Source organism: Mauremys reevesii, linkage group 4 (assembly GCF_016161935.1).
Source record: "Mauremys reevesii isolate NIE-2019 linkage group 4, ASM1616193v1, whole genome shotgun sequence".
Taxonomy (NCBI): domain Eukaryota; kingdom Metazoa; phylum Chordata; order Testudines; family Geoemydidae; genus Mauremys; species Mauremys reevesii.
This window is the reverse complement of record NC_052626.1, coordinates 98,897,109-98,917,723: the sequence shown is the minus strand read 5'-3', so window position 1 is coordinate 98,917,723 and position 20,615 is coordinate 98,897,109. Positions and strand designations below refer to the sequence as shown.

Here is a 20,615-nt window from a genome sequence, read left to right as displayed (position 1 = left end):
TGTAAATGAACAGCCATTACAAAGATGGACAACTCTGGTTCCAAATTATGACTCGTTTCCTTCCTTCCTTCAAACCTTTCTCCTCAAACAGAACCACATCTATTTTTCATTCAACAGTTTTTTCTTCCTCCTCTCTCAGTCACCCTGGACATGCTAAAAAAAACGTAATTCTTTCCATTTTTACCCTAGAACTCTCACATTCAATGCTTGCAGTTACTCCTCCTCTTGGGAAATCATTAAGTCTAATAAACATTGAACAATAAATCAGATCAATTAGGTTAAATACCAAGACTGGGATTTAGGCCTCTTTGAAAAACTCCAGCCTCAGTCTTCAGAAGAAAAGCAACATATTATTTATATTCAAATATTTTTTTTAAGGACCACAGGTACCTATTTTATTATAGAAGCAGCAAAGAATCCTGTGGCACCTTATAGACTAACAGATGTTTTGCAGCATGAGCTTTCGTGGGTGAATACCCACTTCTTCGGATGCAAGCATCCGAAGAAGTGGGTATTCACCCACGAAAGCTCATGCTGCAAAACATCTGTTAGTCTATAAGGTGCCACAGGATTCTTTGCTGCTTCTACAGAACCAGACTAACACGGCTACCCCTCTGATACTATTTTATTATAACAGCCTTGGTTTTATTACTGACTATTAAGGTCTCATCCACTATGTTGGTAGGTCTCCTGTCATTTAGGCAGGGTTCTTAACTCAGTTTTTGTGTCATCAGGCAATATATGAGTCTCATATTTGTAACTTAATACACCTGGGGATTTTTGCATGCTAGTGACTGTAATAGTAATCCTGTGCTCCACTGTCACTTAACCCTGACCAAACAGCCCAAAGTTAAAAGGTAGTCCTTATGTGTGCAGCAAACAAGGGTACTAATTTGGGATATGGATACCTGCCAACTAGGAAACTGACTAAATATTGGTCTATATTTCTGAGGTCATAGTTAAGGTTTTCAGCTATAGTGTGATCCAAAGAAATCACTTCAAACTCAACAGCTAATCGATGCATTTCTTTTAGGAATGTGACAGGAACAGCAGCTAATGTGGCATGTAGGCAGTTAAGTTTGGGGAAAGGTTCTTCCTTTTCCCACTACATCCTTGTTTAAGGTTGTGTCAGCTAAGCAACCCTAAGCTGTTTGTAACAGATTTTTTCCCCCTCCTCTACGGCAAGACATATATTGCACATCTTTAAAAAAAATCATCACTTATATGTCCATTGATTTCGATGCACAATAAATATTTTCCTGTTGTAGTCTCTTCCTGTCCACCTGCCTAACAAGCAGGAAAATAGCAACCCCCATGGAACAAACGCAATGGAGGTGCAGGATATGTAGTACAACTTCACTGGGTGAAAATATCTGGACTAGCTGTTGCCATAGGTATGGAGCCAGTCCTTCCAAACCCTCTGAGATTAATAAGAATAAATTATTTTTTTAATTAATTATATAACAATTTGCTTTCCATTTCCCGGAGGAAATGATGGTTTCTATACACATCTAAAGTAAGTGTCACGATTCTTTTAAGCATGTACGAAACTCTCCCCATGCCCTCTATGACAGCTATTGCAACAGCATGCAATATCTTTGGGGACCATATTGTATTAAGTTTGTGTATCATTGTGGGCTGGGAATTGTATGAAGTTCCAGCGGGGAGGGTTATCACCGCTCCTTCAGAGAGGTCCACCCCATGCAGAGGCTTTAATATACTGGTTCAAACTGGGTTTTCCAAAGACCAACAGACAAAGAAAGGGCCTTTGTTATAAAGCGGCTAGGTTTAACCTGATTCAGGGCCTTCTTTCTGATCCGGCAAACAGACAGGCCCTTCTGTATAAGGGGGCACCAACCCTTGGGCAAGGGCTAGAAAAGTTTTGACCTACTGGGGCCACACAGGACTGCTGGTAAGCTTTTTAGTTGGCATATAGGAATTTATTTATTTATTTTTTAAAAAACAGGTTCTCTCTGTAATGCTTTTACCTTAAGAATAAATCTGCTTGCTTAGAAAGAGCTGCATGGTAACTTGTAACTGCTGGCAGTACACTGTTCATAGTTCCCAAAAAGAAAGCAATGCACAGGTGCTGACTGTTACACTGTGATATCCCCAGTAAGTCTAAGGCAGGCAGCTGTGCAGCTTTAAAACCCCAGTCAGAAAGAACAGAGCCATGTCTCCACCCAAGAGAGGTGATGTCTGGGAGATGGAAACCTTAAGCTGGTGCCCTCAAGGGACCAGGGAGAGGGAATATACGTGCAGTTAACACAAACTGTGACATCCTCCGACTACCCATCCCAGATACGCACACACAAAGACTCTACCTACCTAGGAAAAGCCTGAGCAAATAGAAAATCCTTGGAGCATTTCATGTAGGTCGACAAACTCCAGCTTAGTTGGAGCAGTGATGGAAACAAATTCTACAACCAAGAGCCCCAAATGTCAATATCCCATCTCCAGCCCCCAACACATAGAAAAGTTACAGATAAGATTGCTTCAGCAATTGAGTCCCTCCAGCACACTTGCAATGCAGTACAGACAGCCAAAGCAGGTCAATTTCACTTCAGTATTTAAAAAGGGAAGTGGAAGTGCTCTTGACCAAGATAACAGTACTTTTGCCTTAGTCAGTCATGAGGTTACGTAAGGCCCCAAAATAACTGTTTCTCAGGAAACTCACTGAATTACCTGACTTTTTTTTTAAAAATCATTTAAAACTGTGTTTATTTTTAGAAGATCTTAGAAGAGCTTAGCTGCGAGTCAGACATTCTAGTCCTGTATCTCTCTTAAAGAGGTTTGGTCCAAGCATAGGATTGGGAGCCAGGAACTGCCAAATTCTAATACAATACTAACTCTGACACAGACATCCCTCTGTGGCCTTGGACAAGTCACTTAATGTCAGGCTTAGTTATCTTGCTAGTGCAATGAAGTTAACGCATCTCTCTCTCCTCAAAGGGATGTTTGTAAGGATTAATGTTTGGAAAATGTTTTTAGGGATGTGTAGCAGGGTGGATCCCCTGCTTCGGGGTTTTAAGGGGTTTGAAAGCAGCTTGGCAGGGCTTGAGAGCTGCTACTCTCAAGCTGGGCTGATTGGGGAAGTAGCTGCAGCTGGGCCACACCCCAATCAGGCCACAGCTGGCCCCTATAAAAGGCTATGAGCCAGGAGCCCAGGCAGCCTCTCTCTGGCTATAGAGAGAGATGGGCCTGGCTACTTAAGACTGGATACCTGAGTGCAGCAGGGCTGGGGAAGGCTGAGGAGCTCCAGCCTAGAAAGCCCCAGGCTGTGGCCTAGCAGTGGGCCAACAGGTACTGTGGGTTGCAGAGGGCAACCTAGGGGTAGGCCAAGGCAGCAGGTCCAAACCCAACTTTGCCTGTGATGAGCTGGCTGATACTGCAGTCTGCCCCAGAGTGTGGGGCTAGACAATGACTGGCAGTAGCCAAATAGTGAGGCAAGGTAGGGATAGAGGGTGGGGGTTCCCTGAGAGAGAAAGGGAGACCCAGTGAGAAAGGGGTTACTGCTAGGGGGCAGCACCCCATGTAAAAGGGCACCAGGTCCAGGGAGGGCCACGGGGGGGCCTAATAACAGGTGGCTCACCAGCCTGCAGAGGGTGCTCCAGGGCTGGACTGAGCTAACTTCGGAGAGCAACCAGCAGGAGGCACCGCAGGGGTGAGTCGACCCATTTACAGGATGAAATACTTAATAGAATTACCCACAGAAATATTAATAATTAAACTTCACTGCTCTTTTTCCCCCTCCCCCATCACCACAAGGAAAGTCTGAGTATGCTTCCCATAAGAACCTATCATCCTCTGGGTAAGAGCCATGACAGTTACCCTCCTAGAGAACTAACAGACCATGAGCTAAACCCCTCCTTCAGCTGTACCAGAGAACAAGGTATACCATAATATCGGGCACAATGGTAGATGCCAGGGACAGTTCCATGGTGCAAAAGAGTGCAGGGGTCACTGTGCCTCTGCAATAACCAAGAGGCAGGCACACTATAGCCACTACATGTCAGTTTGGGGCTGGTTCATGAACTGAATTAGGAAAAAAAGTTCCCTTCAGTGGGAGGTGATGGCCCCTGTGTACACTCTCTCACAAGAAAGCAATATCACTCATTCAGTGTCTGGCTCTGCCATTATCCAAGGGCTGATGTCCTAACTCTTCCACCTTCGCCAGGATTAGGCCCTGTGTGTAAAGCAGCCATCCACCTATTGAGTTGCAATATGGGAGCCATCCTAAGCCAGCAAACACCACTGAGTTTCTAGGAAAGAAAGTGAAGAATACCATTGCCAACTGAAAATGGAGGGGAAATTGTAAGTACTATGGCTCAACTGTTCCCATTTCCTATGCAGTTTGGAAGGGAGTAAGAGAAAATCCCAGCAAAAATAACTCGACATGTGGAGGTTAGGACAGCAGCAGCTCTACAGCAAGGAGCCAAGGGAAACCATTTATGTGAACGCTGCACAGATTGGTTCTTTATTCTAACCCCCAAAGGACCACACCACTCTACAGCATGATCGATACTCAGGCCTGGGCTACAGTACAGAGTTAGGTCAACAAGACATCTTATGTCAACCTACTTATTTACACTAAAATTTTGCTCCCACTGACATAACTCACCTGTTACACCAACTTAGTAACACCACCTCCACGAGACTCAGAGTCAATGACAATGTAGTGTCAGTGAGGACACTGTATTGCTTAAATCAACTGTCGCTGACTGTCAGGAGTTATCCCACAATGTCCCACACTGACAGTTCAATTGGTGCAAGCGTTCCTAGCGAGGACATGCACTGCCAACACAAGGAGCAAAGTGAAGACATGCTCAAGCAATGTAATAACTGTGGTGGCTGTATGCAGACATAAGTTAAATCAACTTAATTTTGTAATTTAGACATAAGGGAGCTGCATCAAGAATCCTATCCAATTTTAAAACTTGTTGAAGCCATAATACTACCCAAGGCCCAGGCAAACTGAGCCATTTCTACTGGACTGGTTCAAACTCTGCTGAAGGTGCCTTTGAAACCTGTTCAGGCCATCTGCAGCGGGTTTATACTATGGTTCCAAATGGATTTAAAATTGTTTAGCTGAACTGGTTTTAAATCCATTTCAAATTCTGGGAGAAATTTAACCAGTGTACCCCAGGCTTACATGGCACTTCCCCTGCAGTGCTAGGCAGAAGTCCCTATGGTAGTGAACACTGACAATAATTTGCTTTCTGTAGCTCCTAACTTTCCACCACCACTCACCTTACAGACAGATGTGAAGACAAAGGATCACATTTTCTAAAACACTTAAAGTGACTTAGGAGCCTACATTCTATTTTCTAAAGTTACTGAGGCACTTATGAATCCAAGACCCACAGACTTCCCAGGAGACTTAGCTCTTAAGTCACTCTAGTACTTTCAGACGCTCTTTCATTTATATTCCACTTGAGACTATTGTTTAAGTTTGTTACCAGAACTTCACAGGATGGTGCCAAGAGACACTACTGGCTGCAAGAGTTTCTCCAAGAAGGAAAATGGGGTTGTATAAATAGTGTCACCGTGGTTCACAAGAGGGTGCTGTGTGGGCCACCCCTGCCACAAACCAGTAGCGTAGCTAGCGGGGTGCAGGGGAAGCAGCTGCTTCCCCTCAGCACATTTTCCAAAAGCAGTGCCTGCCAGTCCGGCACTGGGGGCAGCATGGCCGGAGGAGCCATGAGGAGGGGCGGCAGGCGCGACCAGAGGAGCGAGGGGGCCCCACGGTCAGCGCGGCCCCAACATCGCCACAGCCACCTCCTGCGGCGGCTCAGGGCTCGGAGGCCAAGCACTCCCCGCCCCTTACTAATGCGGTAGGCGGGGGAGGCGAAAGGGCCCCTGCACCTTTAAGGCCGCCCGGCTGGCGAGCCCTGCGTGGAGCACACCAAGCGCCAGGAGTGGGGCAAGCTTGTAGATCTGGGCTGCCGTTTACCCTGGACAGCGACGGGAGGATCAGGGCCCAGCCTGGCCCGGCCCAGCAGCGCCATGGAGCGAGGCTCAGCCAGCAACTCATGAGCCGGAGCCAGGATCCGCCCGCGGCGCGGGGCCAGGATCGGCTGGGGACAGGCGGCAGCGTAGGATGGAAGGTGAGCGGTGCGGTTCCGGTGCCTTGCACTGCGGGGGGTCCAGGCGAGGGGCTCCCCGGGGCCGGGCCCGCAGGGCAGGGGCGCAGGCTGCGCTGTCTGGATGGGGGGCCCTGGCACAGCGCAGGAGCCTGGAACGGAGGGGGAGGGGTGGGACCCCGTGGGTGGGGCCAGGCAGCGCAGCCCGGCGGGGGACACCTGCAGAGTGCGCTGGGCAGGAGAGACTACCAGGACCGCAGGGAAACGGGTATCCGCACCCCCGGGAAGTCCACAGGAGTCCTGAGCCTGGCCCCGGGGTTAATCTGGGGGGGGGAAAACAGGAGGAGCCAAGGGGGGCATGGCCAGAGGAGGAGCCAAGGGAGGGCGCCTTTTTTCTGTTTGCTCCCCCTACACTTAGAACCTGGCTACACCACTGCCACAAACCCCCATAAAATGACAATCACCCAAGAAATAGTCATCTGGGGAAAGCTTTTCCCTGGAAGGAGGAGGAAATAAGCCTGACATGACAGCTTTCCAAGCAAATTCCCCACCTTGAGACCGTTTGTGTCAACGTTAGACAGTTTTTCTGTATTTGGTAACATTTCATACTCTAGATAGCTGTAAACTTGACTGCAAGCCACAAATCCAGGAAGCTCTTGTCACAAGTATCAGAAGGAATACTTTTTGTATACAGTAAAAAATAAGTAACTGCTTCTGACAATGTCACTTCATGTGCATTATTGCTGCCATGTGAACCCTGTGGGTGAGAGAGAACTCAAAGGCACTAATATGAGAAGTCCCTAAGAGCAGTGAAGAGGGACAATACCAACTTGAAAAGCCACAAACATGTGGCCCCTATGGCCATTACAAATAACTCCCCTCAAGAATGTTATAGTTTGAAAGTTTAGAAGAGAATAACCTTTGCTTTTAGTTTGTGCATATAACAGCATTGTAGTTGCTTGCTTTTAGGAAAGGCCAGTCCTTAAAAAGATCAGCAAAGGAGCAGAAACACACTTACACAATGTTTCGTTCATTGGTGGAGCAGGGTGGGGAGCAGGGGTAGAGAGAAGAGAGGAGTATGCTATGACATGCTATTTAAAGTAGGCTCTAAAAACTAGACTTTTAAAATATTAATTAAAAAAAAAACTCATGAGTCCACTGCAGCACTGAGAAGAGAACCTAGAAATCCTGGCTCCCAGCACCTTGTTATAGAAAAGCATACTCCTTTCTTTACAAAGAAGTTGAACACCCAAGACACAGGGATTTTTAAAAGTGTACTGGGAAAAAAAGTCATTCATTTTCTATAATCGAGATTTTGGAAGACACATAACTTGTAATTTAACCTACAACACAGACATGACAATCAAAAGTTTGGTATTATAGAAACAGCTTAATAAATTGTAGCTCCAAATGTGATTAATGGAGTACAGCTGCTTTTCCTTACATCAGCCCTCCCATTCTTTATTCTACATATCAGCTACCACAGCACGTCTGCCTCAGTTCCCAATGAGACAAAAGATCTCTTTGGCACTCTAAAACACAGAAAGCAACTCCGGCTTCTTGGGGAAAGGAAAATTGCGGGGAGGAAGGGGAACTGCTAATGGGACCTAGAGCTTTCCACAGGTGCCAGTTCAAATGCAGCTTAAAGTTATCATCTGATGCCTGTTCGGAGTGAGCGGCCTGTGTGAAATCAGTGAGTAGCCTCAGTTCAAATCCTACTAGACAAGCCCCCATAACAGAATCAGCACCTTTGTTAGCAAGGCCAAGGAAACCAAAATACCCTTTCGTCTTTAGAATTAATCCCTCATGTAAGGATAGAGGCACACTGTCCGGGCAGTGTGGGAAGCCTGCACTGCTGTTATTCCCAAAAAAAGGCAACACTACTTCAATCTCCAGGGAAGTCAGGCCAGCACCTCCCACCAACACATTCATCTTTGCCAAAAGGGATACATATTAGCCCCACCTTACAGATAAAAAAACATTTATTTATTCAATGAGTAAATGTAAACAGTGTGCTGCAGAAGTCTATTACAAGAAGAGACCTCAGGTCTGACTCCCAATCCTGTATCTTTATCAAAAGATCATCCTTCATCCACAAAGGAACAAAATACAAAACAAAAGGAAAATATCAGTAGTTAGGAGGGAAAGCATTAATCTAAGGTAAGCATTACAATGTTTTCCTCTAGTTAAAGACTTAAAACTAAAAGAAAACCTTACTCATACACTTTTAATAAGATAAAGGCTACAACAGTTTCCTAGTGTGTAAAAGTCATTCCCAACGTCATTCAAACAATTGCTGGCAACAGTATTATTCTATTAGCCACCAAAGAGAAGGAAAATGATATTTCTGATGCTCTAATACAATGAGCAATTTATCACTTGACCTATATGACACACAGACAAATTCTTCAAGTACTTCAGTTTATCTGAATAATACTTAAAAAGCTCTTAAATGGAAAAGGGAAGTTCTGTGGCGGGGGGGAGAACCCTAAAACCAGGGACTATTTGAAGATCATCATCTATTTTAAACTTAATGCTGAAAAACAACAAGTATAGGTGTATTGGAAGACTGAAGGAGCCAGGAATAGAGCCTCCAAATGTAAAGGGAAAGAGACAGAGGGGAAACAATATTGCTACAGTATTGCTCAAGAGAAACACTTCTAGCTCCAGAAATAGTAGGCCAAACTCATTCTGGTGTAGCTCCACTGAAGTCAATAGAGTTTTACTAGGATTAATTTATACCAATATTTTCACATTACCTTGCTAATACATACAGTGTCACACAGGGGAGGATAGCAATTGAGTCATTTCACTTGTTCCAATTCTAGTTATTTTCCTTGATTTCATGCATCAATACTATTAAAGCATTTATTATGTATGGTAAGGTGCCCAAATCAGTATCCAGGCTTCGCTGTGCTAGGTGCTGTACAAACACCTGAGTGGGCACAGTCCTACACAAATTACACTCCAATTACAAACAAGATACAAATTAGTGTGGAGAAGGGAGAAGAAAAGGGTTCCAATACATCTGAAAGTTGAGGTGGTTTTTTCCTAACCCAAAATCAATAGTCAGCTATCCCTGACTGCTGCACAACCTAGCCATCCTTGGTTAGATGATTTCTTGCAGGGGTCACAGCAGAAGTGGGTCTTAGGAGCTCTGGAAGGAGGTCTTGCACATCCATTCAGGGAGAGTGTTCCACATATAATGGGGCAACATGGAAGAAACTACAGAAGCGTTAGCGGAGAAAGCCAACAGCAGACATTCAAGCCTGGCTTGTTTGACGGAGCAAAGGGATAACACAATATGGACCTCCATCCAGAGTCAGCGGGAGTCTTTCAATTGACTTCAGTGATTTGCGGATCAGACCCTATAAGACAAGGGGAAATAAAGTAGAGAGGGGCAGAGTTGCTAAAAGTCATGGAAGGTGAGGACAAGAAGCTTGAATTTGATACAGTGGAAAATGGGGAGCCCAGGTGAAGGATTAAAAGAGGAGGGTGATATAGTCAGAACAATATTTAAGTACTATCATGATCAATCCCTGAGATATTCCATAAGTTTAAATGTTTAACCGACCATAGTAAAGAGCAACTATTGTTTTTTATTGATCTATTGTAAAATCATCAGGATCTTTACTTCACAGCACAAGTTAATTTTAGACATTTGCATTCCTTTAAGCATTTCCCCATTGTACACTATAATTTTGGAAAAACATTCATTACCTATTTGTCACTATGAGATGGAAGTTATTTCCAAGTACACTCAAGTTCTGTGAGCGAGAGACTATATTGGATTATAAACTGATGATCAGATTTGTGAAACTGCAATTTCACATTATATAGTGGGGAGTTTTTATTTCCCCCACTCAGCTTGCACCTAAGCAACACAATAAACTAATTCATTCTTTGTTTTTAACTACATAGTAAACAAGTCCAGAGGCTTTAGTTAATAAAACTGAGTTAGGAATTAGAATACACATCTTTAGTGTAAAAGAACGTAAAATACACTATTGCCACATAAACTACATAATTTTATGATGAAACTAGTTTGGTTTTTTTGTCCCAGTTTTCAGACTCTTTTTGAAAAACCCATGTATAGCCCTGATTGAAAAATAAAAGGCACTACACACTTCTCATTACATTTCCAAGATGCAGACATGAGACTTAAATCCTATCCATACTGCTGCAACAGTGACACCATACATATAGATTTGTCTTAGGGCTTGTCTACACTGGCACTGTGAACACACACACACACACACCCACACCCACACACACACCAAGTTTCAGCACTGTAAAGCACCAGTGTAGACAGTGCACCAATGCTGGTAGCTATGCCTCTAGTCGAGATTTAAAAAAAAAAAAAAAAAAAAAGCACTGGGAGAGCTCTCTCCCAGTGGTCTGCCATGACTACACAAACAGGGCCATCCTTACCCATACACAAAGTACGCAGCTGCGTAGGGCACCAGGAAATTTGGGGCATCAAATTTCCTGGTGTCCTGCACAGATCATGCTGCTCCAGCCCCTGCCCCGCCTCTTCCCCATGGCCCCTGCCCCACCCAAGCCCCCACCCTGCTCCGCCTCTTCCCACCCCTGCTCCACCCCAGCCCCGCCTCTTCCTGCCCCTGAGGACTGCACTCAGGCCGGGTTCAGCCTGCACTCACTGGTGGTGGGAAGTGCAGCGACCCAGCCCCCACCACACCGCCAGAGAGTGGGGGGGGCGGTTCCCCCCTGCCACCGAAGACAGTCCCCCCCCCCCCCGAGGCCTGGGGCCATCCCCCAACCCCCAGGGAGGCCTAGGCCCCCCTTCCCCACGGGGGAACTGCGTAGGGCCCCGAAATAGCTAGGGATGGCCCTATACACAAGCCACATAAAAGTGCTGCCATGGCAGCGCTTTAATGTTGCCAGTGTAGACTAGCCCTTACATAAGAACATAAGAACATAAGAACATAAGAAAGGCCGTACCGGGTCAGACCAAAGGTCCATCTAGCCCAGTATCTGTCTACCGACAGTGGCCAATGCCAGGTGCCCCTGAGGGAGTGAACCTAACAGGCAATGATCAAGTGATCTCTCTCCTGCCATCCATCTCCATCCTCTGACGAACAGAGGCTAGGGACACCATTCTTACCCATCCTGGCTAATAGCCATTTATGGACTTAGCCACCATGAATTTATCCAGTCCCCTTTTAAACATTGTTATAGTCCTAGCCTTCACAACCTCCTCAGGTAAGGAGTTCCACAGGTTGACTGTGCGCTGCGTGAAGAAGAACTTCCTTTTATTTGTTTTAAACCTGCTGCCTATTAATTTCATTTGGTGACCCCTAGTTCTTGTATTATGGGAGTAAGTAAATAACTTTTCCTTATCCACTTTCTCAACATCACTCATGATTTTATATACCTCTATCATGTCCCCCCTTAGTCTCCTCTTTTCCAAACTGAAGAGTCCTAGCCTCTTTAATCTTTCCTCATATGGGACCCTCTCTAAACCCCTAATCATTTTAGTTGCTCTTTTCTGAACCTTTTCTAGTGCTAGAATATCTTTTTTGAGGTGAGGAGACCACATCTGTACACAGTATTCGAGATGTGGGCGTACCATGGATTTATATAAGGGCAATAATATATTCTCAGTCTTATTCTCTATCCCCTTTTTAATTATTCCTAACATCCTGTTTGCTTTTTGACCGCCTCTGCACACTGCGTGGACATCTTCAGAGAACTATCCACGATAACTCCAAGATCTTTTTCCTGACTCGTTGTAGCTAAATTAGCCCCCATCATGTTGTATGTATAGTTGGGGTTATTTTTTCCAATGTGCATTACTTTACATTTATCCACATTAAATTTCATTTGCCATTTTGTTGCCCAATCACTTAGTTTTGTGAGATCTTTTTGAAGTTCTTCACAATCTGCTTTGGTCTTAACTATCTTGAGTAGTTTAGTGTCATCTGCAAACTTTGCCACCTCACTGTTTACCCCTTTCTCCAGATCATTTATGAATAAATTGAATAGGATTGGTCCTAGGACTGACCCTTGGGGAACACCACTAGTTACCCCTCTCCATTCTGAGAATTTACCATTAATTCCTACCCTTTGTTCCCTGTCCTTTAACCAGTTCTCAATCCATGAAAGGACCTTCCCTTTTATCCCATGACAGCTTAATTTACTAATCTTAGTAATAGATACTTCATTATTTCATCTATTAAGTAAAAATGTTTGTAATACAGACTTACTAAACTACAAAAATTCTACCACTGTCTTCTGGGGATTCTACAGAACCCATGAAAACATCTCACTCCCTCTCGTCCTCCACTCCTGCCACCCTTAGGGAGAGTTTTTAAGATAGGACAGTATGACTCGATCAACTACTAGCAAGTAAAAACTTTCTAGCTGCTTGTCACCAAGACATCCAGCAAGAACAGTTTTCATTACTTCACTGAAGTCCAAATAACCATGCTGTATAAATTTCTGGACCAAAAAAAGTAACTTGGAGGTAGAGAATATATTGTCCTTAAACCACTCTGAGTGCAAATGCCAATCATGGAGTTTTGTAAAATACTGTGAGTATGACATTTAGTAAACTTTTTATGTAGACAGAAGAAAGTGGAAACAGAAGCCATCTTTTAAGCAAAAATAATCAGAAAGAAAATCAAACTGTTCATGAGTTTGTAGTTTATTTACAAAACTCCAACAAAATGCTATTTGATCAATATTATTGTAAAACACCTGAAGTATAAGATTTCATTAGCTTGGCTATAATAAAATCTGCTTACAGCATCCCTAGGGGTTCTGGCAGCCATTGTCAATTTCCTGTAGCAAGTTTAAGTTACTATGACTACACTTAAGTTGAGCATTCATTCAGCGCGTTGCGCCATTGCCATTGAGTGTCTCTGTTACTCTCTGTGAATCGCGATTTCTGTGGCAAATGGTGAGAGAGGAAGAAGAGGAGCTGAGCCAACAGTAATGTTTGCTGCTTGCTTGCATGTGAGTGAATTTTGCTTACACTGTTATTATATTATCCATAATAATAATATGGATTGTGTGCCTCTTTTCTTTACTGGGCTAAGGTGTCTTTCACTATCTGCTATAATAAAGACTGTTTTCAAAGCCAAGAATTGTTTTAGCTCTGCTCAAGGCATGTCCTCTTTTGGGATTTTTTTTTTTTTTTTTTTTTTCTGTGATGTTCTGTGAACATCTGGGCCAGCCAAGTCAGGTCACTGTCACACACAGAATGAACACATATTAACGGGGCAGCATTGTATCCACTATCTCCAGACATGAATTGTTACACTGAGGACACTGATGAGGTCCTGCACCACCTGTGCCTCATGCTGGGGGCCGCTTTGTCAGGAGGCATGGTTTACTACCTGTAACCTACTGATTAACTGATTTGCACACACACTGGGCTGCAGCAACAGGAAGGAGATTTTTAAATGGTCACCTGAGGCAAGAGCAGTAGAGTGCAAACTGATGTGCAGAGTGGCTGAACAGGAATTGGATAGCTCCCCTATTTCCCTGAGGACAGGTAGCGCTGGTGAGTGTCCTCAGTGTGCTCCAATCAAGGGATCGTTTGTGTTTAAGCTTTGCTTTATTTTAAGAATCCTGCTTCCCCCCACTACCGCACACAGCAACTGTAGTGCCAATGCCTTAGTTCCAACAATGGCCACTTATTAAGCAAATTGTTTCAACAGTTCAAGAATACAGAATGGATTTTTTAAATACAGAAGTAAGCGGAAAAGCTACACAATGCTCCTTTCATTCAAATAAAGGAATCTTCCAGGAAGCACAAAACATTTAAGAGCTATTTCCATTGACTTCAATGGACTTTAGAGCAGGATCTTAGCTTAGTTTGTTCATATACTGTAGTCTATTTAAGATTTAAAAAGCAACAACATCTGCCAACACACTATCATGCATGACTAATACTAGTTTCTTACACTAAACTCATCCAACTGTACTGAAACTCCAGTTAAATTATATGCAGTGAAGTTATAGCAAATGCTTTTCCTCTCAATTGTTTCACTGTGCTCCAATCCTCATTTTTTCCTCAAGGAATACAGAATCCCTTTAAATAGAGTGCATATCACACTAGCAAAATATGGTCCCAATTCTGCAAGTTACTGCACGCAGACAGATCTGGCACCCATACGGAACAGTTGAGATGATCAGGGCCTATATTTCCACAAATTTCCTTTAGCAAGAAAAGGCTGTACAAAACAGCATACTCCAGTCTTTATTATTTCAAATTCAGACATAAAATTAAGGTAATATCATACAAGTCTTTCAGTTTCCTAAATATTAGATAGTTATCTCAAAGTAACATTTATTATGAGAGGAGGAGCTATTCACATGCAACAGAGGGAAGAACTATTGTGCAGCAATTTGTGGAACTCAACACAAGGCAAAAAATAATAGGAGCGACAAATATAACACCAGGAAGCATCAACTGTTTTCAGCATACAAGTCTTGTTCACTCCTAGCTAATGCTGCTTTAGTAATATACCCTTAGAGTCTCTCAAACTTTTTACCCCAAATACATTTAATTGTTCATATCCTTAAAACTAAATTTTATAATGTACTTTTAAGTACCAGATTGTGCCACCCTTACTCACTCAGTCAGATTGATATCCTACTTTCAGTTATTCCCACTGAAATTGAAAAGGACTCATTATACAGTAAGTTACTACTCCGCATGAGTAAGGGTGGAAGAATCTGGCCCTATGTGATTAATAAGAAAAAGTTTCAGTCATAGCCAAAATGACATACATTTAGTCAATAGAATGAGTACTCCTCTATACAAATTTCACTCTACAATGAACATAAAAAAAAAGTCAAAAATTTCCAGTCAATATTACTAAGACAGTAATGCCCACTGCACATTATGAAACACATTTAAGGAAGCAAGAAAACCCAAACTGAGGGCCAGATTCTGAGCTCAGCTACACTAGTGTAAATACAGAATAACTCCACTGACTTCAGGTGATGTTATGCCAGATTCTGATACTGTGTTTGGCTGGAAAAAGGGTCTTACTCCGTGAATAGTCCAAGTGAAGTCAATGGGACTACTAAACCTGAGAGAAAGAAATCAGAATCTGGCCCAGTAAACTTAATATAAGCACAGGAGGATTGTAATGACATTGTAAGACACACCTCCTAACCAGAAGCAAAAAAATAAAATAAAAAAATGCATGTGTCAGATGAAGGACACAGCTTCTAAGACAGATACACTATTGAATTCAGTCAGTTTATTTCCTTTAAGATATCTTAGCAATAACAAAACTATTGTCTTTTAACATTTTTATTGTTCTTAACTTTTGTTGTAACTCAAGATAATACAAACATGCAGAATATAATTTAATATCTTGCTCTAAAAAGGCAGCATATAATTTTTAACTCTAAAAAATATTTTATTAATTTATTTTAAAAAGTTATTTTAAAAGCTTCCAGGAATCTCACATCAATTGATGGAAGCAGCAGAGCTATAACACCACCACACATGCAAGTACACACACCCTACTTTTGAAAAGGGCATTAACCTTGTTTTAAGCACAGATAAGCTCCAAAAAGCGTAGTCATGTACAGAAGAATTTTAAAAGTAATGTACTTATCTGGAATATTTTCAATGCCTAAATGAACCTGTTAAATCCCTGGCCCCAAACCAGAAGAGTGATCTTCTATGTATAGTGACTTTAAGATGTACATACTGACCATTATGAATGTGTTTGGGACATACTGTACCATCCCAACATGCCTAATTACTGCACTCCTCCACACACCAGCACCCTAGTTATGATAACTGATACTTGTAACATTGCCATTAGGGTTGAAAGCTCCTCCTGGCTTTATTTGTTGTTTCTTCTTAGAAAGATACCCCTACATTGCCCAGCTCTTCTTAAGGGTTGTTACTAAACTGCTTACATCGCCTGAAATAAAACACCTCGCCAAACGTGAGTGCGGCCAGAAGGCCGTTAATCCTGAGAAGGGCCACGATAGGCGTTTCTGTGCGGCCCGGCCCTCCCCTCCAGCTGGTTCAGAGCTGCCTCCAGCACCCCTCCCTCCTCCACCCTTCATCCCACACCAGGAGAAAGCGACAGCGCATTTCAGCCCCACCAGCGGCCTCTGCTAGGATCATCGTCAGCAACTCGGGGTCTTACGGCGCCCTGTTGCTGCCACAACAAAGCAGCTCCCAGGGGCCTTTCACTGACTCCGTATGGCCCCGATCCGGCGTGTGCACGAACCAAGCCACGGGAGCTGCTCGCAGCGCACCCCGGCCTCTCGCTTTATCCCCACCGGGAGCCGGGCATCCTCCAGGGCAACCGCAAATACCCGCAACCCCCCCCCCCGGCACGGTGCCTCCCCCGGGGAGCGGGGCAATTGGAACCCGTCCCCTCCCGCAGGGGCTGCGCACCGCTGGGGACAAAGGCAGCCCCCGGCGCCCCTCACCCGAGAGCTCGTCCGGCTCCAGCCCGGTCTCGGTGTCCAGCCCGCAGATCACGAAGTAGTCGGCGAAGCGGCCGGGTGCCGAGGAGCCGCCTCCGCTCATGCTGGAGCCCGAGGGGTGCGGGGGGCTCAGCGCGCCCGCGGGAAGGCGGCCAGCGCCGGGGCTGCTCCAGCTGTGCCAGCTGTGGCGGCGGCTGCCGCTGCCTCCATGACGGAGCGGAGCGGGCAGTGCCGCACGGCATTGTGGGTACGGCCCCCAGCTGTTCCTGAGGGGGGGGGAGAGAGAAACCGCAATGCTGCGCGTGCGCTGTGAGCGGATGGGATGACGTGATGTCGCTGCCTGTCGGAGGCTGGACGGCTCTGGGCGGGGGAGCGGGTACGGGTCTCACCGCCCCGCCCCCTCCCGCCCTTGCTGCCTCACGCGCCGGGCTCTGCCTGCCCGGCCTCGCGGGCTCCCCCTTCCCGCCCGCTGCACGGGGCTCAGCGCCTTCTGCCCCCGGGGCCCTTTTCCCTCAGGAGCCCGGCGGTGCTAGGTCAGGCCAATGGCCCGTCCAGCCCGGCGCTCTCCCTGCGCACACTGGCCCTGCCTGGTGCTTCACCAGGAATGAACAGCGCTGTTACTAGGGTTGCCAATTTTAGTTGGACGTATTCCTGGAGAGTGCATCACATGACAAGTATCGGAGGGGTAGCCGTGTTAGTCTGGTTCTGTAAAAGCAGCAAAGAGTCCCGTGGCACCTTATAGACTAACAGACGTTTTGCAGCATGAGCTTTCGTGGGTGAATGCCCACTTCGTCGGATGCAAGAGTGGAAATTTTCAGGGGCAGGTAAATATAAGCAAGCAAGAAGCAAGCTTGAGATAACGAGGTTAGATCAATCAGGGAGGATGAGGCCCTGTTCTAGCAGTAGAGGTGTGAAAACCAAGGGAGGAGAAACTGGTTCTATAGTTGGCAAGCCATTCACAGTCTTTGTTTAATCCTAAACTGATGGTGTCAAATTTGCAAATGAACTGAAGCTCAGCAGTTTCTCTTAGAAGTCTGGTCCTAAAGTTTTTTTGCTGGAGGATGGCCACCTTAAGATCTGCTATTGTGTGGCCAGGGAGGTTGAAGTGTTCTCCTACAGGTTTTTGTATATTGCCATTCCTAATATCTGATTTGTGTCCATTTATCCTTTTCCTTAGAGACTGTCCAGTTTGCCGATGTACATAGCAGAGGGGCATTGCTGGCATATATTACATTGGTGGACTTGCAGGTGAATGAGCCGGTGATGGTGTGGCTGATCTGGTTAGGTCCTGTTATGGTGTTGCTGGTGTAGATATGTGGGCAGAGTTGGCATCAAGGTGTGTTGCATGGATTGGTTCCTGAGTTAGAGTTACTATGGTGCAGTGTGCAGTTACTGGTGAGAATATGCTTCAGGTTGGCAGGTTGTCTGTGGGCGAAGACTGGCCTGCCACCCAAGGCCTGTGAAAGTGTGGGATCATTGTCCAGGATGGGTTGTAGATCCCTGATGATGCGTTGGAGGGGCTTTAGCTGGGGACTGTATGTGATGGCCAGTGGAGTCCTGTTGGTTTCTTTCTTGGGTTTCTCTTGCAGTAGGAGGCTTCTGGGTACACGTCTGGCTTTCTTGATCTGTTTCCTTATTTCCTCGTGCGGGTACTGTAGTTTTGAGAATGCTTGGTGGAGATTTTCTAGGTGTTGGTCTCTGTCTGCGGGGTTAGAGCAGATATGGTTGTACCTCAGTGCTTGGCTGTAGACAATGGATCTTGTGGTGTGTCCGGGATGGAAGCTGGAGGCATGAAGGTAGGCATAGCGGTCGGTAGGTTTTCGGTATAGGGTGGTGTTAATGTGACCATCACTTATTAGCACCGTGGTGTCTAGGAAGTGGACCTCCCGTGTAGATTGGTCCAGGATGAGGTTGATGGAGGGGTGGAAGCTGTTGAAATCGTGGTGGAATTTTTCCAGAGTCTCCTTCCCATGGGTCCAGATAATGAAGATGTCATCAATGTAGCGTAGGTAGAGAAGGGGTGTGAGTGGACGGGAGCTGAGGAAGCGTTGTTCCAGGTCGGCCATAAAAATATTGGCATATTGTGGGGCCATGCGGGTGCCCATAGCGGTGCCACTGATCTGAACATAAGAAAGGCCGTACCGGGTCAGACCAAAGGTCCATCTAGCCCAGTATCTGTCTACCAACAGTGGCCAATGCCAGGTGCCCCTGAGGGAGTGAACCTAACAGGCAATGATCAAGTGATCTCTCTCCTGCCATCCATCTCCATCCTCTGAAGAACAGAGGCTAGGGACACCATTCTTACCCATCCTGGCTAATAGCCATTTATGGACTTAGCCACCATGAATTTATCCAGTCCCCTTTTAAACATTGTTATAGTCCTAGCCTTCACAACCTCCTCAGGTAAGGAGTTCCACAAGTTGACTGTGCGCTGCGTGAAGAAGAACTTCCTTTTATTTGTTTTAAACCTGCTGCCTATTAATTTCATTTGGTGACCCCTAGTTCTTGTATTATGGGAATAAGTAAATAACTTTTCCTTATCCACTTTCTCAACATCACTCATGATTTTATATACCTCTATCATGTCCCCCCTTAGTCTTCTCTTTTCCAAACTGAAGAGTCCTAGCCTCTTTAATCTTTCCTCATATGGGACCCTCTCTAAACCCCTAATCATTTTAGTTGCTCTTTTCTGAACCTTTTCTAGTGCTAGAATATCTTTTTTGAGGTGAGGAGACCACATCTGTACACAGTATTCGAGATGTGGGTGTACCATGGACTTATATAAGGGCAATAATATATTCTCAGTCTTATTCTCTATCCCCTTTTTAATGATTCCTAACATGCTGTTTGCTTTTTTGACCGCCTCTGCACACTGCGTGGACATCTTTAGAGACCTATCCATGATAACTCCAAAATCTTTTTCCTGACTCGTTGTAGCTAAATTAGCCCCCATCATGTTGTATGTATAGTTGGGGTTATTTTTTCCAATGTGCATTACTTTACATTTATCCACATTAAATTTCATTTGCCATTTTGTTGCCCAAATCACTTAGTTTTGTGAGATCTTTTTGAAGTTCTTCACAATCTGCTTTGGTCTTAACTATCTTGAGTAGTTTAGTATCATCTGCAAACTTTGCCACATCACTGTTTACCCCTTTCTCCAGATCATTTATGAATAAATTGAATAGGATTGGTCCCAGGACTGACCCTTGGGGAACACCACTAGTCACCCCTCTCCATTCTGAGAATTTACCATTAATTCCTACCCTTTGTTCCCTGTCCTTTAACCAGTTCTCAATCCATGAAAGGACCTTACCTTTTATCCCATGACAGCTTAATTTACGTAAGAGCCTTTGGTGAGGGACCTTGTCAAAGGCTTTCTGGAAATCTAAATACACTATGTCCACCGGATCCCCCTTGTCCACATGTTTGTTGACCCCTTCAAAGAACTCTAATAGATTAGTAAGACACGATTTCCCTTTACAGAAACCATGTTGACTATTGCTCAAGAGTTTATGTTTTTCTATGTGTCTGACAATTTTATTCTTTACTATTGTTTCAACTAATTTGCCCGGTACCGACGTTAGACTTACCGGTCTGTAATTGCCAGGATCACTCCTAGAGCCCTTTTTAAATATTGGCGTTACATTAGCTAACTTCCAGTCATTGGGTACCGAAGCCGATTTAAAGGACAGGTTACAAACCTTAGTTAATAGTTCCGCAACTTCACATTTGAGTTCTTTCAGAACTCTTGGGTGAATGCCATCTGGTCCCGGTGACTTGTTAATGTTGAGTTTATCAATTAATTCAAAAACCTCCTCTAGTGACACTTCAATCTGTGACAGTTCCTCAGATTTGTCACCTACAAAAGCCAGCTCAGGTTTGGGAATCTCCCTAACATCCTCAGCCGTGAAGACTGAAGCAAAGAATCCATTTAGTTTCTCCGCAATGACTTTATCATCTTTAAGCGCTCCTTTTGTATTTTCATCGTCAAAGGGCCCCACTGGTTGTTTAGCAGGCTTCCTGCTTCTGATGTACTTAAAAACATTTTGTTATTACCTTTGGAGTTTTTGGCTAGCCGTTCTTCAAACTCCTCTT

At 44.7% G+C, this 20,615-nt stretch overlaps 1 protein-coding gene across 6 annotated transcripts in view; it reads right to left on the bottom strand.

Moving 5' to 3' along the window:
- Positions 1–16,794, bottom strand: part of DENND5A (DENN domain containing 5A) — a 109,337-nt gene extending 92,543 nt beyond the window's left edge. Inside the window, exon 1 of one of the 6 annotated variants that reach the window (XM_039535825.1) lies at positions 16,521–16,794. In XM_039535825.1, the coding sequence (XP_039391759.1) occupies positions 16,521–16,620 (100 nt within the window). In that variant the 5' untranslated portion in view covers positions 16,621–16,794. Of the gene's footprint in view, positions 1–15,613; positions 15,669–15,785; positions 15,907–16,520 lie in introns of those variants that run through there. The other 5 variants (XM_039535827.1, XM_039535828.1, XM_039535829.1 and 2 more) reach the window with 5 other exon arrangements.
- Between the last annotated feature and the right edge of the window lie 3,821 nt (positions 16,795–20,615).